Below are 13484 nucleotides of genomic sequence, written 5' to 3' on the forward strand. Positions count from 1 at the left end.
CCCCCTCTCATGCCCCATGTGTCCGTTTCCCCCCACACCCCCCCTGCTCATGCCCTGTGTCTCCCCTGTTCCCCCCACCCCCCGCTGATGCTCCGTGTGTTCCTCCCGTTCCCCCCACCCCCCGCTCATGCCCCATGTGTGCCCTGTTCCCCCCACCCCCCGCTCATGCCCTGTGTGTGCCCTGTTTCCCCCACCCCCCGCTCATGCCCCGCGTGTGCCCCGTTTCCCCCCACCCCCCGCTCATGCCCCGTGTCTCCCTTGTGTTCCCCCCACCCCCCGCTCATGCCCCGTGTCTCCCTCCTTTCCCCCCCACCCCCGCTCATGCCCCGTGTCTCCCATCTTCGCCCCCACCCCCGTTCATGCCCCGTGTCTCCCTTCTTCTCCCCCACCCCCCGCTCATGCCCCATGTCTCCCTTCTTCCCCCCACCCCCCCGCTCATGCCCCGTGTCTCCCTTCTTCCCCCCCACCCCCCGCTCATGCCCCGTGTCTTCCTTCTTTCCCCCCACCCCCCACTCATGCCCCGTGTCTTCCTTCTACCCCCACCCCCCCTCATGCCCCGTGTCTCCCTTCTTTATCCCCCACCCCCCTCTCATGCCCCGTGTCTCCCTTCTTCCCCCCACCCCCACACTCATGCCCCGTGTCTCCCTTCTCCCCCCCACCCCCCGTTCATGCCCCGTGTCTCCCTTTTTCCCCCCACCCCCTGCTCATGTCCCGTGTCTGTCCTGTTGGAACAGGGCAGACACGGGGCATGAGCCCCCCCGCTCATGCACCCCCGCTCATGCCCCGTGTCTCCCTTCTAGCCCCCCACCACCCCGTTCATGCCACGTGTCTCCCTTCTTTCCCCCCACCCCCCGCTCATGCCCCGTGTCTCCCATCTTTGCCCCCCACCCCCCGCTCATGTCCCGTGGCTCCCCCCTGTACCCCCCAACCCCTGCTCTTGCCCCGTGTCTCCCTCCTGTACCCCACACTCATTCCCCGTGTCTCCCTTCTTCCCCCCCACCCCCCGCTCATGCCCGGGTCTTCCTTCTTTCCCCCCACCCCCCGCTCATGCACCATGTCTCCCTTCTTCTCCCTACACCCCCCGCTCATGCCCCGTGTCTACCTTCTCCCCCCACCCCCCGCTCATGCCCTGTGTCTCCCTTCTTTCCACCCCCCACCTCCACTCATGCCCCGTGTATTCCTTCTCCCTCCCACCCCCCGCTCATGCCCCGTGTCTTCCTTCTCCCCCCACCCATGCCCCATGTGTCTCTCCCCCTCCCCCCACCCCCCGCTCATGCCCCGTGTGTCTCGCCCCTTCCCCCCCACCCCCGCTCATGCCCTGTGTCTCCTCTGTTCCCCCCCACCCCCGCACATGCCCTATGTCTCCCTCCTTTCCCCCCCACCCCTGCTCATGTCCCGTGTCTCCCTCCTTTCCCACCCCCACCCCCGCTCATGCCCCGTGTGTGCCCTGTTCCTCCCCACCCCCCCTCATGCCCCATGTGTGCCCTGTTTCCCCCCCACACCCCTTCTGCTCATGCCCTGTGTCTCCCCTGTTCCCCCCACCCCCCGCTGATGCTCTGTGTGTTCCTCCCGTTCCCCCACCCCCCGCTCATGCCCCGTGTGTGCCCTGTTCAAACCCCACCCCCCGCTCATGCCCCGTGTGTGCCCTGTTCCCCCCCACGCACCGCTCATGCCCCGTGTGTGCCCTGTTTCCTCCCCACCCCCCGCTCATGCCCCTTGTCTCCCTTGTGTTCCCCCCACCCCCCGCTCATGCCCTGTGTCTCCCTCCTTTCCCCCACCCCCGCTCATGCCCCGTGTCTCCCTTCTTCCCCTGCACCCCCGCTCATGCCCTGTGTCTCCCATCTTCCCCCCCACCCCCCGCTCATGCCCCGTGTCTCCCTTCTTCCTCCCCACCCCCGCTCATGCCCCGTGTCTTCCTTCTTTCCCCCCACCCCCCGCTCATGCCCCGTGTCTCCCTTCTTCCCCCACACCCCGCTCATGCCCCATGTCTTCCTTCTCCCCCCCACCCCCTGCTCATGCCCCGTGTCTCCCTTCTTTCCCCCCACCCCCACTCATGCCCCGAGTCTCCCTTCTTCCCCCCCACCCCCCCGCTCATGCCCCATGTCTCCCTTCTCCCCCCCACCCCCCGTTCATGCCCCGTGTCTTCCTTCTCCCCCCACCCCCCGCTCATGCACCGTGTTTCCCATCTTTCCCCCCCACCCCCCGCTCATGCCCCGTGGCTCCCTCCTGTACCCCCCCACCCCCCGCTCTTGCCCCGTGTCTCCCTCCTGTACCCCACGCTCATGCCCCGTGTCTCCCTTCTTCCCCCCACCCCCCTGCTCATGCCCATGTCTTCCTTCTTTCTCCCCCCACCCCCCGCTCATGCACCGTGTCTCCCTCCTGTACCCCCCCCCACCCCCCGCTCATGCCCCGTGTCTCCCTCCTGTACCCCCCACCCTCCGCTCATGCCCCGTGTCTCCCTTCTTCCACCCCACCCCCGCTCATGCCCCGTGTCCTCCTTCTTCCTCCCCCACCCCCGCTCATGCCCCGTGTCTGCCCTGTTCCCCTCACCCCCCGCTCATGCCCCGTGTCTCCCTCCTGTACCCCCCACCCCCCGCTCATGCCCCGTGACTCCCTCCTGTACTCCCCACCCCCGCTCATGCCCTGTGTCTTCTTTTTCCCCCCACTCCCCGCTCATGCCCCATGTCTCCCTTCCTTCCCCACCCACCGCCCTCATGCCCCGTGTCAGCACTGTTGGAACAGGGCAGACACGGGACATGAGCAGGGGTGGGGGCCCCACCTTGCCCTACCCCCGCTCATGCCCCGTGTCTCTCCTGTTCACCCCCACCCCTGCTCTGTGTCTGTCTCCCTCCATTTCCCCCCACTCATGGCCCGTGTCTCCCCTGTTCACCCCCACCCCCCGCTCATGCCCCGTGTCTCCCTTCTTTCCCCCCCACGCCCTGTGTCTTCCTTTTCCCCACCCCCCGCTCATGCCCCGTGTCTCCCTCGTGTTACCCCCACCCCCGCTCATGCCCCGTGTCTCCCTCGTGTTACCCCCCACTCATGCCCCGTGTCTCTCTCCTGGTCTTCCCGACCCCCCGCCGATGCCCTGTTGTGTTCTCTTTATACACCCCGCCTTCCCTTTCGATGGTGTCCATCTTGGTAAAAGATTTTCCTTCCTACACCAGGACGCCTGCCTGCAGCTTCCCGGTTTGGGAAGAAAAATCTTTTTTTTACCACCCCAGGTTCCCACTTTGAGAATCTAGAATGCTAGTGGTCTTCCTCCATTGAAAAGGACGTTATGGTTACGTTGCACTAATACAAAACTATGAAATTCAGTAAAACAACGACATTATGGTTAAGTTGCGCTACTAAAAACCTATGAAATTCAGTAAAAAAAACTTGGTTGAAGGGACGTTATGGTTACGTTTTGCTACTAAAAACCTATGAAATTCAGTAAAAAAACTTTGTTAAAGGGACGTTATGGTTAAGTTGCGCTACTAAAAACCTATGAAATTCAGTAAAAAAAACTTGGTTGAAGGGACGTTATGGTTCCAAGTAAAACCGAAAAACCCTTGAAATTCACCAGTTATGGTAAGCTAAGCAACCATAACTTGCGTCACCACCGTGCACTGCTAAGACTAACACCCACGACTTCAAAGATTCCAATTGGTTGAAGCGTGTTCGCAGACCTTCTAGGACAACCAGATGCAGAGGGGTCCCACGGGATGACATCGGGCTCAAGGTGCCAAACCTTCCACTGGTCACCAGCGGTTCCTCAACTCAGCTTCTTAGTTGCAGGATACTTGGATCCTATCCTTCGTTCAGTGAGAACTCCAGAGATCGACATGGTATGGGTGTTTGGAGCATTCTCTTATCCCAAATATCCTTCATGCCAAAACGAAGAGGACCCAATGGGAGATCTGCTCACATACAGGCATACCATATATGGACCACGGTGGTCCCAGGCATTCACAGCGCACCAGACTCTCTGGCATCCAGGATGTGTATTGGAACTAGACAGTCCAGCCTACATCATGGGGGCGCGCACACAAGGCATGCAGAAGCCTGCGAAAGCTTGGCGCTTCGTGTGAAAATGCATGCCCAAATAAGGACTGACCTAGGGCAGCTCGACCTGGGGAAGGTGAAGGGGCAAGATGGCCAAAGGACAGGACAAAGAACTTTGTGGTGTGGCAATTTGGAGCCAGGCCACCTAACCGTGCCAAACTCGTTAATCGTGGTTTACCTGGCAAGAAAGGGTTAAAAATATGCAAAATGATTATCTGCCACCAGCCCTGTCTAAGGCACATCTGCACTTCTAAAAATCCTTTGAGAATATCTAGGGCCTTTGGAAATGACAGGTTGACCCAAGTGCACTGTACTTGTAAGGTACATTGTGCATTTGCAACATGTTGCAGAAAAGTTGCAACATTGACAAGGACACAAAGTCTCCCTGTACTGACTGTCTTTAAGGGCATGTCAGTTTCCCCATAAGAAGTGAGGGGGAGCCATGGGGAGTGCAGCAGAAGGCTGTGCTCCTCTGGTAAAGTCAGACTATGGTGTTTAAACAAAGCAGAAAAGTTGGGGGGTACACAACTGGAGGGGACATTACACATTCAATGGAAATATTTCCTTACACTGTGTGTCCCCCTTCAGATCCCACCTCCTGCTTATCTGTACTCCTGTGCCAATCGTTTTGAGCTTTTAGGCTGAGTTGATGCACCACGTACAGGCGTGCAAGTAGGCAAACATTTCGGGAGGGGCTAACCCTTCAAATTTTGGAGACTGGCTAACTGCACAGATTTTGGGGGAGGGCACACTTACATGTGTGGGGGAAACTAACTTCTTCAGAACTTCTAATTAGACTATTCTGATGCAGCTTCAGTGTTACAAGCATTTATCTCTCTCTTTCACATCTGAAACCACACACAAATACATGTAAGGCGTGCTGTGAGAATGAGCTGTCTCCTGCCCCCACCCTTCCAATCACTCCCCTGACATGCAGTACATCATGATTTCAATTGCCTACCCATTTATGCATATGAATGCAGGTACATACTTGCCAACATTCTGTGACTAAAAAGCTGTAGGATTCTTCAAGTTTCAAAAATTAAAGTTAGCATATCATTACATCACAGGAAATAACAGCACCTTTCATTTTGGCCCTAGCGGAGACAGCGCCAGGGCCTGTCAATCTTTTAAATTGAAAGGACCCCAGCAACTACTCCCATGTCGGCAGACAGCAGTCTTATGTCACAGCAATATATGCACCTTTCATTTGGGACTTTAAATGTGCTGTTTGCGGCACGCACATTCCAAGCTGAATTTATTAGAGCCCTTCAGGTCGTCATCTCCCTCGGCCTCTGTAGTGCCTTGTTATTATGGTTGCTCTACATTAGCCCCTGCTGACAAAGAAAGATCAGTACATTTTCCCTGGCCATTTGGAGTGTGAGCTCCCTGCTGGCTGTCTGTTTCATGATAATCTGTGGCTATTAACCCTCTGGCTGTTTTTCTTTGTCTCCATTATAATGTATGGACCGCATGGGTGCATCCGACTGTTGTTCTCCACTCTAAGAAAGGGCGCCCCAACTGTCATGTTGAAATAGGCCCCCACAAGCAGTGACAATTCTTTAGTCAGCCCTGACCCACAAGGCTCTAAGCATGACTAACAATGTGAAATAAATTGCAGAGGTTTTGGCAAAGGGAGGAGGAGAATGAGAGACTGTGAGAAAGGACAGGAGAAGCATAATCAGCAACACAATGGGTAGGGATGATCAGGGCAAAGAGAGAGCGAGAAAGAACTAGAAACTTTAAGAGGAAATGGAGAGGGCAAGGGGTAAATTGGGAACCCGATTGGGAATGTAGCAGGAGTGCGACTTGAGTTTGGCAATTGACAGGCGAGCAGTTGGGTAAAGTAAGTTGTGATGGAGAATTGGGTGAAACTGGATGATAAAATAAATATTGTTATATCAAGACTGTGACATCTGGGAATCTTTGGACATGTTACCCTGTGCATCAGTGTCTTGTACACTATAACTTATAAAATGTTTGCCTGGCAGAGGGACAGGATCCTAAAATAAACAATAATCAATTTCTAATATTTCAACTACAACACATATTTGGAAAATTCACAGAACTAAATACCAATGACTGTTCTATAAAAACACAGAATTCAGCAGGATTTAGTCCTGCCACGGGCTCTGTAGGTCAGCCAGGTTAAGTAAACAAAACTCAAAATGTTGGGGAGAAGGGGCTAATAGGGGGGTGGGGGGTATGAGCGGGAAATAGCTAAGCCTGATTTGCACAGTGGTGGTTACACCACTGGCCACGTAATGGCCAAAACTAAAACAGTACGAGTCTGGGGGTGCGGAGGGTTAAACTATGTTTATATGGTGCCCCAGTCTAGGGGAGCTGGGGGAGAGCTAGGATTACAAATCTAAATCTACAAAATATCTATTATTTTAATCAGGATTTCGATTGGTGAGCAAGGGGTTTCCTAGGACTGGCACCCCTCATTAGTGAAGGACTGAGAGAAGGTGACAGCACTGCAACCCTTCTATGTATGGGCCAAATTGTAGCATGGCGTGTTAGCATACAAACCACGTCGTTTCCGCTTTCTTTTTGAGAATAGAAACGTTGTTTATTTTAATTTGCGTCTTTATAGCAATTCTATTCCTTTTACATCAAGTAACTCGTTTGTCTGGTTCCTGACTTGTGTACTCTGCTGAGCAGAAAGGAAACACGATGGTCAAAGTTAGCACTGCTACTTCTTAATTGAATATGGTTTTGCTGTTTATAAACTTTGTAACAATACTGTTTCGTGTGAAAACATACATCACACATGTAGTCATTTAGCAAATCTAGGAAAGGAGAAGCTCCAACGCTGCAGGAAGTAGTCGTGGCCGAGTGGTTAAGGCGATGGACTAGAAATCCATTGGGGTCTCCCCGCGCAGGTTCGAATCCTGCCGACTACGAGTTGCTTTTTTTAAAATCTATTAAATTAATAAATAAGGCCGAGGTCGGCGTTGGAAGGAGGAAGCTCTAGTGAACGCAGCCTTCCTCGAGCGCTGCATGTTTTTCTTTTCCGTGCAGTCCAGCCCCGCCATGTTGTTGCTCAGATCTCTGCTTTCTGCAGCTGTGCGGAGGGAGGGAGGTAGGGCTCTTGGTCGCGCTGCTGCTGATTCACAGCCGGAGCCTCCTACTCGCCGGGGCTCGTGACAGAGCCTCAGCCGCCAACAACCGAGTGCAGAAGCGGCACCAGCTGCCCGGGGATCCCGGGCTGCGAGGGAGCAGCAGCTGAGCAGCAGCACCCGCTGCGAGCCCCCGGGACGCCCTGCTGCCATGCCGGCCGTCATGGTCACCACCAGGTCAGTGTTCCCCGGCAGCAGCCCAGTCCGCCCACTCCAAGGCACTGCCTCTCAGCGTCCGTTCTCCTTTTGTGATCTTTGCTCCAGGAAGTTCAAGAGCGTGTTTACTCTCCCTACAGCCTGATAAATGTGCCCAACACAGAGGCGCTGCCCACCAGCAGCTTTAGCACTGTGCCCACATGTACCTTGCTCGGACCATCAGCTGACTGTTGTGCTGAGCTTAGCAAACGGTTTCGTTCTGTGCCAATCAGTTTAGTGACGACCCCCCTGTAATCCTCCCAGCCCACCCACAGGCGATGTGTGCAGAGTTCTGCATTTTCCCGATGCCGTGCGTGAGAAGGCCATCCAGTGTTGGGCCCCCCTTGGATTATGGGACTTGTAGTTTTTTCTTTGCCATTTGAAATTTAAAAAAAAAAACACAAGTCCCAGATTTCCAAGCAAAACAGGAAAGAATGTCATTCTTATGCATGGCCACGGGAAACTTCAGAGCTCTGTGTATGTGCTGAACAACTGCACACATGCCAAAATGCTTCTTTCCAATGATGGCCGTCCAGTCATGTTTGTTTTTAGCACATAGGGTGACATGTTAGAGCCACCTTGTGGACAAAACAATGTCAAGTTTGCTTAGGTGATAATGCCATTCCTGCTCTTCCTTGTCCTAGTCATCACTGTCTGTGGCCTCTGCCTCCCAAAAGGGACCACTTGGCCAATTAAAAAACCCTCCTGGTAAAGCTGAGCCCTCCCCTGCCATGGGGAGGGTACCAAGGCACCACTTACCCAGGATACCTCCGGTCGGTGAGGGGGAACCTCCGGTCGATGAGGGGGACCCCTAGGACTGGGACAAGGAAGAGACTATGAGTAATGGGATTACTGGTTAAGTACACTTGATATTACCTCCTCGCCCCTCTTGCACATCACAGTCCTTACTGCCCTAGGAAGTGGAAAGCAGTAGGAAGCCAACATTGTGTTGTAGCACTCAGTCATTCACAAATGAACAAAATTGCTGAGCTGAAGGACTGATGAGGCAGCCCAATGTATTTTGTAGTCATTGATAAATATCCCGGGGGTTGCCCAAGTAGCTGCGCTGCAAACGTCACTTAGCGGACACCGTTGAGCCCTGCGCACGGACCAGATAAGGCACGCGTGGATCAAGAGTTGAACCACCCCAAGGGGGGTGGAGAGTGCAGTCCAGATTCCTTGTATGCAATGCAAATGACCGTCCAAATCCACCTGCTTGCCATTGTGGGCACATACACCAATCCCACCTCAGATGATAAACCGTTCCAGCCACTCTCTGGTACACACAGTCTGTTCCAGGTAAGTTCTCAGCGCACTTCTAACATTCTGGGGGTGGGCAGGAGGTGAAACAGAGCTTCCAGAAGAACGTTTCAGAGTCATGAGCAATAGATCTTCATGAAGATGACATTCAGAGATGGCCTGAAGAGAGGAGAAGGTCAAAGCACAAGACTCTAAGAAATGAATCGAAGGTAAGGTTTAGAGAAAATCAAGGCTCCTAGTCCAAGCCTGCAGACAGAGGCCATAGCCACCAGGAAGAGACAATGGTAGGTCCTCAAAAACAGACCACGCTTTCAAAACTAGGAGAAGATCCCTAGTGGGAGAAGCAGAACGAACACTGGGGTGGACAACCTCTATGCCCCTTAGAGCTTGGATGCCGCCTTTTCAACAGGTGTAATTGGTAGCCAGAGTATTTTTAAAATGCCCTTATCACCCACGCTTGAGCTCTCGGGGAGGAGAAAGACAACACCAGCACATATCCCGCAGTAATAAACTATTAACACCTTGACGGAATCGCAGTTAAGAATATCAAGGTCAGTCCTAATGCATCATGAGAAAAATGACTGCCAATGCCTAGCATAGACCTCAGGGGTGGATGGCAGACAGACCCCTGAACAGCGAGTGCCAGCCCTTTGGAGAAACCCTCCCTCTGCAATCTTAACCGTTGAATAATCAGGCCGTCAACTGAAGATGACACAGGGTGGCAGCTGCGATGGCAGGCCATTTCAGGAAGTTCGGCCCCAAAAGGAGGGTTGGGAGGCTTGCTGCCAGCTTAAGAAGGATGGGGTGCCAGGGCATCCTTGTCAAGAGAGTGGTCACCAAGATAACACAAGGCTGTTCTTTCCTTATCCAGAGTCTAGTATTTGGGTATACACCGTACTCCCTTGCAAATAGGAATTATAGTCAATTGTCAATCAAGTGGGGTTAATGTGTTCGTATCAGTATTGAAGGTACAGGGGAGAAATGGTGACCCTGGCACATGGGCTGTGAATATATGCAAAGCAAAACGAGAAAGTTCCCAAGGTGTGGGAACTCCCGTCCCCTGCAAACTCTCTGGCCGGAATCCAATCAAACTGTTTAGTATGAAGTTATACATTCACTTCTCAGGCGTAGTCTGCTTATATAGTGGTAAATCGTATCTGGGACTTTTCAATTTGACAAAAACAGGTAAAAATGCACAGACTTATGCGATAAATTATTTTGTTCTCCAAATCCATTTTTCTTTTAACGAGGGACCCACAGTGTTTCGAAGAGACAAACTCTTCATCAGGGGTTCTTATTTACATAGTGCAAACTGTGATTTAATCGAAAAAGAAAAAATGGTTTCAATGGGCTATTAATGTATTAAAAGGTTAATCTTGATCTTACTGTGTTATTCCACCTGCGAGTATACAATGCTTTTGCTGTTGGTACAAAGAAATGTTGGTCATTGTTAAGATGGATTTCTGAACTCTGACCTGGTGGGCAGAGGTTCACGAGGCCAGCCTAGTTTCTTGGAATAGCGTAACCTTCTGGACAAGCCAGACCAATCAAGGTAGCTTGGCGGCGGTCAAGACTAGGTCTCCGGAGGGGTAAGCGTGACTGAAAGACCTCAATGAGCACATAGAGTAAAGGACACTTACAAATCACTCCCAGTCAGGTGTAGATAGAGTAAAATACATATACATTCATTTCAAGGCCTTTGAGTTTCAACAGACAAATCAAATCCCAGTAATACTATTAAGCCAATACAATTCTATCTAAATACATATATACAAGACCATTGGGGTCTAAAGGGTTAATGCACGAAATGGGTCCACAACCTAAAAGGGGAAGGAAACAAGCAGTGCAAATAGTCTTTAGTCCCTTCTACATCCAACACACTCCAACTAAGTGGCAGTCCAATCCCTAAGATGAGGGGAGCCTAATGCTCAATTGTACATGCAATGCCAGCACGTGCAGTATTTCAAATGGGCCAAACAGGGCCTCTTCAAGGTTCTGTAGCAACTCAGGAAGTTGGGTGAGGTGATGAAGAATAGGTTCCCACTATTCAAGGAGGGCCTCCACTTGAGGGCAGGGGCCACTCGTGTGTGAAAATGGATGGAGGCGCTAGGGGCCACCGGTTAGGGTTGCGATTACTCACCGACCCCCAGCGCACTCCGGACCAAACTTCGGCAGTCGAGTCCACTTCGGTTACAGGTTCAAGTGCGGAAATTTGATGGCTCTCAGGCTTTCCACGGCGAAGATACAGTGATGATTCCCAAACGGAACAGTGGCGAATGCTCAGCTCCTGGCGGATGGATCAGGCCAGTTTCACTGCAGCAGGCATCAGGGGCAAGAGGGGCACAAATGCATCTCACCTGCAGTGTTCTTCACCACGGCTGGGCGACACGGTAACCGCGTATGCTCCGGTCCTGGTGCACTCGTCTCACTTCAGACCTGGCAATGCCAAATGTACCAAATTCGGTGTGAGGGTGCTGTGAACACAGACCTAGCGATAGACCAAGTTCTGAGGGCCTCCTCGAAACAGCGGTGGTATCAGGGCAAAGAGTCTGCGTAAGATGGTTAGCCCACTGGTTGGCCCAGGGACACTTCCGAGAAGGCTTACTTGCAGATATTGATGAAGGTACTGAGAATAGTTGGTACCACTATTGAATGGGTCGAGGCGTCTTTGCAGACCTTCTAGGATGACCAGATGCAGAGAGGTCCCACGGGATAACAGCAGGCTCAGGGTGCCAAACCTTCCGCGGGTCACCAGCGGTTCCTCGACTCGGCTTCTTAGTTTCAGGATACTTGGATCCTATCCTTCGTTCAGTGAGAACTCCAGAGTTCGACATGGTATGGGTGTTTGGGGCCTTCTCTTATCCAGAATCTCCTTCGCACCAAAACGAAGAGGATCCAATGGGAGATCTACTCACATACAAGCATACTATACGTGGACCAATCACAGACCACAGTGGTCCCAGGCATTCACAGCACTCCAGACTCTCTGGCACCCAGGATGTGTATTGGAACCAGACGTTCCAGCCCTCATTCTGGAGGCACACACACACACAAGGCATGCAGAAGCCTGCGAAAGCTTGGAGTTTTCGCCGGAGAATGCATGCTGAAATAATCCGGGTCAGCTCGACCTGGGGAAGGTTAAGGGGCAAGATGGCCAAAGGACAGGACAAAGAATCTCATGGCATGGCCATTTAGCTTGGAGTTTTCGCCGGAGAATGCATGCTGAAATAATCCGGGTCAGCTCGACCTGGGGAAGGTTAAGGGGCAAGATGGCCAAAGGACAGGACAAAGAACCTCATGGCATGGCCATTTTGGAGCCAGGCCACCTATTCCTACCAAACGCGGTAATCACGGTTTACATGGCAGGAAAGGGTTACAAATATACAAAATGATAAGCTGCCACCAGCCCTGTCCAAGGCACATCCGCACTTATACGAAAAGAATCCTTCCAGAGTATCTAGGGCCTTTGGAAATGACTAAAAGACCCAAGTGTACTGTACTGGAAGGTACATTGTACACGTGTTACATGTTGCAGAAAAGTTGCAACATGGAAAAGGAATAAGGGAAACAGTCTCCCAGTACTGACTGTTTTAAGGGAATGTCAGTTTCCCCATAGTGAAAAAGCCTAGAGGAGTGCAGCAGAAGGCTGGGCTCCGCTGGTAAAGTCAGACTATGGTGTTAAACATCAGCAAAAAGTTGGGTGGTACACAACTCGAGGGAAAATTACACATAAATGGGAATCTTTCCTAACAGTCATCCAAAGCCTGACAAATCACCTTGTATATCAGGAGGTGTCGGCTACGTGCCATAATAGTGTGCTGCAAACTTGCATTTTCAAATTGCTATTGTTCGATTCATCACGAAAGCTACACAAATTGGAAAAGACACAGTAAATAATAGTGGGTATCATTGGTGTAAATAATAAGGCGATAGTCTGTCATAATATGGGAGCCCAACCTGTGGGGATGATCTCACTTTGTGTTGCTATTCAGGTGATCGAGTATCGAGTGTGGTAGAAAACAAGTTTTGTATGCGCAGTCATGAGAAACATCCACCTTATAACATATACATAATAGAGTCTAAGTAGTGGAAATGGCATTGGAAGGAACTAAAGGCTGTAAATGTCTGGTGGAATTTACTGCGGCATGTGTTGTCTGTTGTGTGTCAAAGGGATGCTTCTATCAACTATCTGGTGCGGGTGATCGTAGCCCATATGTGGTCTGTAGTGAGAATATGCATTAGGCTAATCTGGGATGGCACTTGAATGTGCTGTGTGTCAAATGTTAAGTAAAGGTAACTATAACTCACAGTCCGGGACTTCATCCAGCATGGATACAGCAACGAGGTAAAAGCCGCTAGCCACGTTGCAAGGGCTGATGGTTACTATGTACAGGTCTTGCGTCTGACGTGATGACGCCACAACGCTCGTAAGTGTATCTTAATACACTCATATTATGCTAACTTTAGCAAATGTAGGAATGGCATTAGCCAGAGTCCGTGTGTCAAAACAATAGGTGTATTAAAGTTGTCCTACTAGTCCAGGAAATAAAATAATGAATAGGTCTGCCTCAGATGCAGGTACATATAGGGCTATGCTAATTCCCAGCAGTACTGGGAAATATACTGTATGCTGTGGAAACTAACTGATACGGTGATTGATATGCCACGCAGGTATTCTTTGGGAATTGCTGTCTGTAGGAGGGTCTATGAATAAAGAATGAAACATAGGAGAAACATTTCCAAATGTGGAGGACCTCAGGGACCCGCCTCTCCAGATAAATGGAGTCCTTCTGGTAAAAAAGCAGATTGATCAAGCTTTAGGATGTTACAGAGAAGTCTGAATGCTCTGTTTGTGGCATA

At 51.7% G+C, this 13484-nt stretch overlaps 1 protein-coding gene and 1 non-coding gene across 3 annotated transcripts in view; both read left to right on the forward strand.

The window, feature by feature from the left end:
• Positions 1 to 6871: 6871 nt before the first annotated feature.
• On the forward strand, positions 6872 to 6953 carry TRNAS-AGA (transfer RNA serine (anticodon AGA)). Its single transcript has one exon. It is a non-coding gene; the product is annotated as a tRNA-Ser (tRNA).
• A 69-nt stretch (positions 6954 to 7022) lies between these two features.
• Positions 7023 to 13484, forward strand: part of HS1BP3 (HCLS1 binding protein 3) — a 693029-nt gene continuing 686567 nt past the window's right edge. Inside the window, exon 1 of one of the 2 annotated variants that reach the window (XM_069605896.1) lies at positions 7023 to 7346. In XM_069605896.1, the coding sequence (XP_069461997.1) occupies positions 7321 to 7346 (26 nt within the window). In that variant the 5' untranslated portion in view covers positions 7023 to 7320. The remainder of the gene's footprint in view (positions 7347 to 13484) is intronic. The other variant, XM_069605895.1, reaches the window with a different exon arrangement.

This window comes from Ambystoma mexicanum, chromosome 4p (genome assembly GCF_040938575.1).
Source record: "Ambystoma mexicanum isolate Mex_15411 chromosome 4p, UKY_AmexF1_1, whole genome shotgun sequence".
NCBI classification, from domain to species: domain Eukaryota; kingdom Metazoa; phylum Chordata; class Amphibia; order Caudata; family Ambystomatidae; genus Ambystoma; species Ambystoma mexicanum.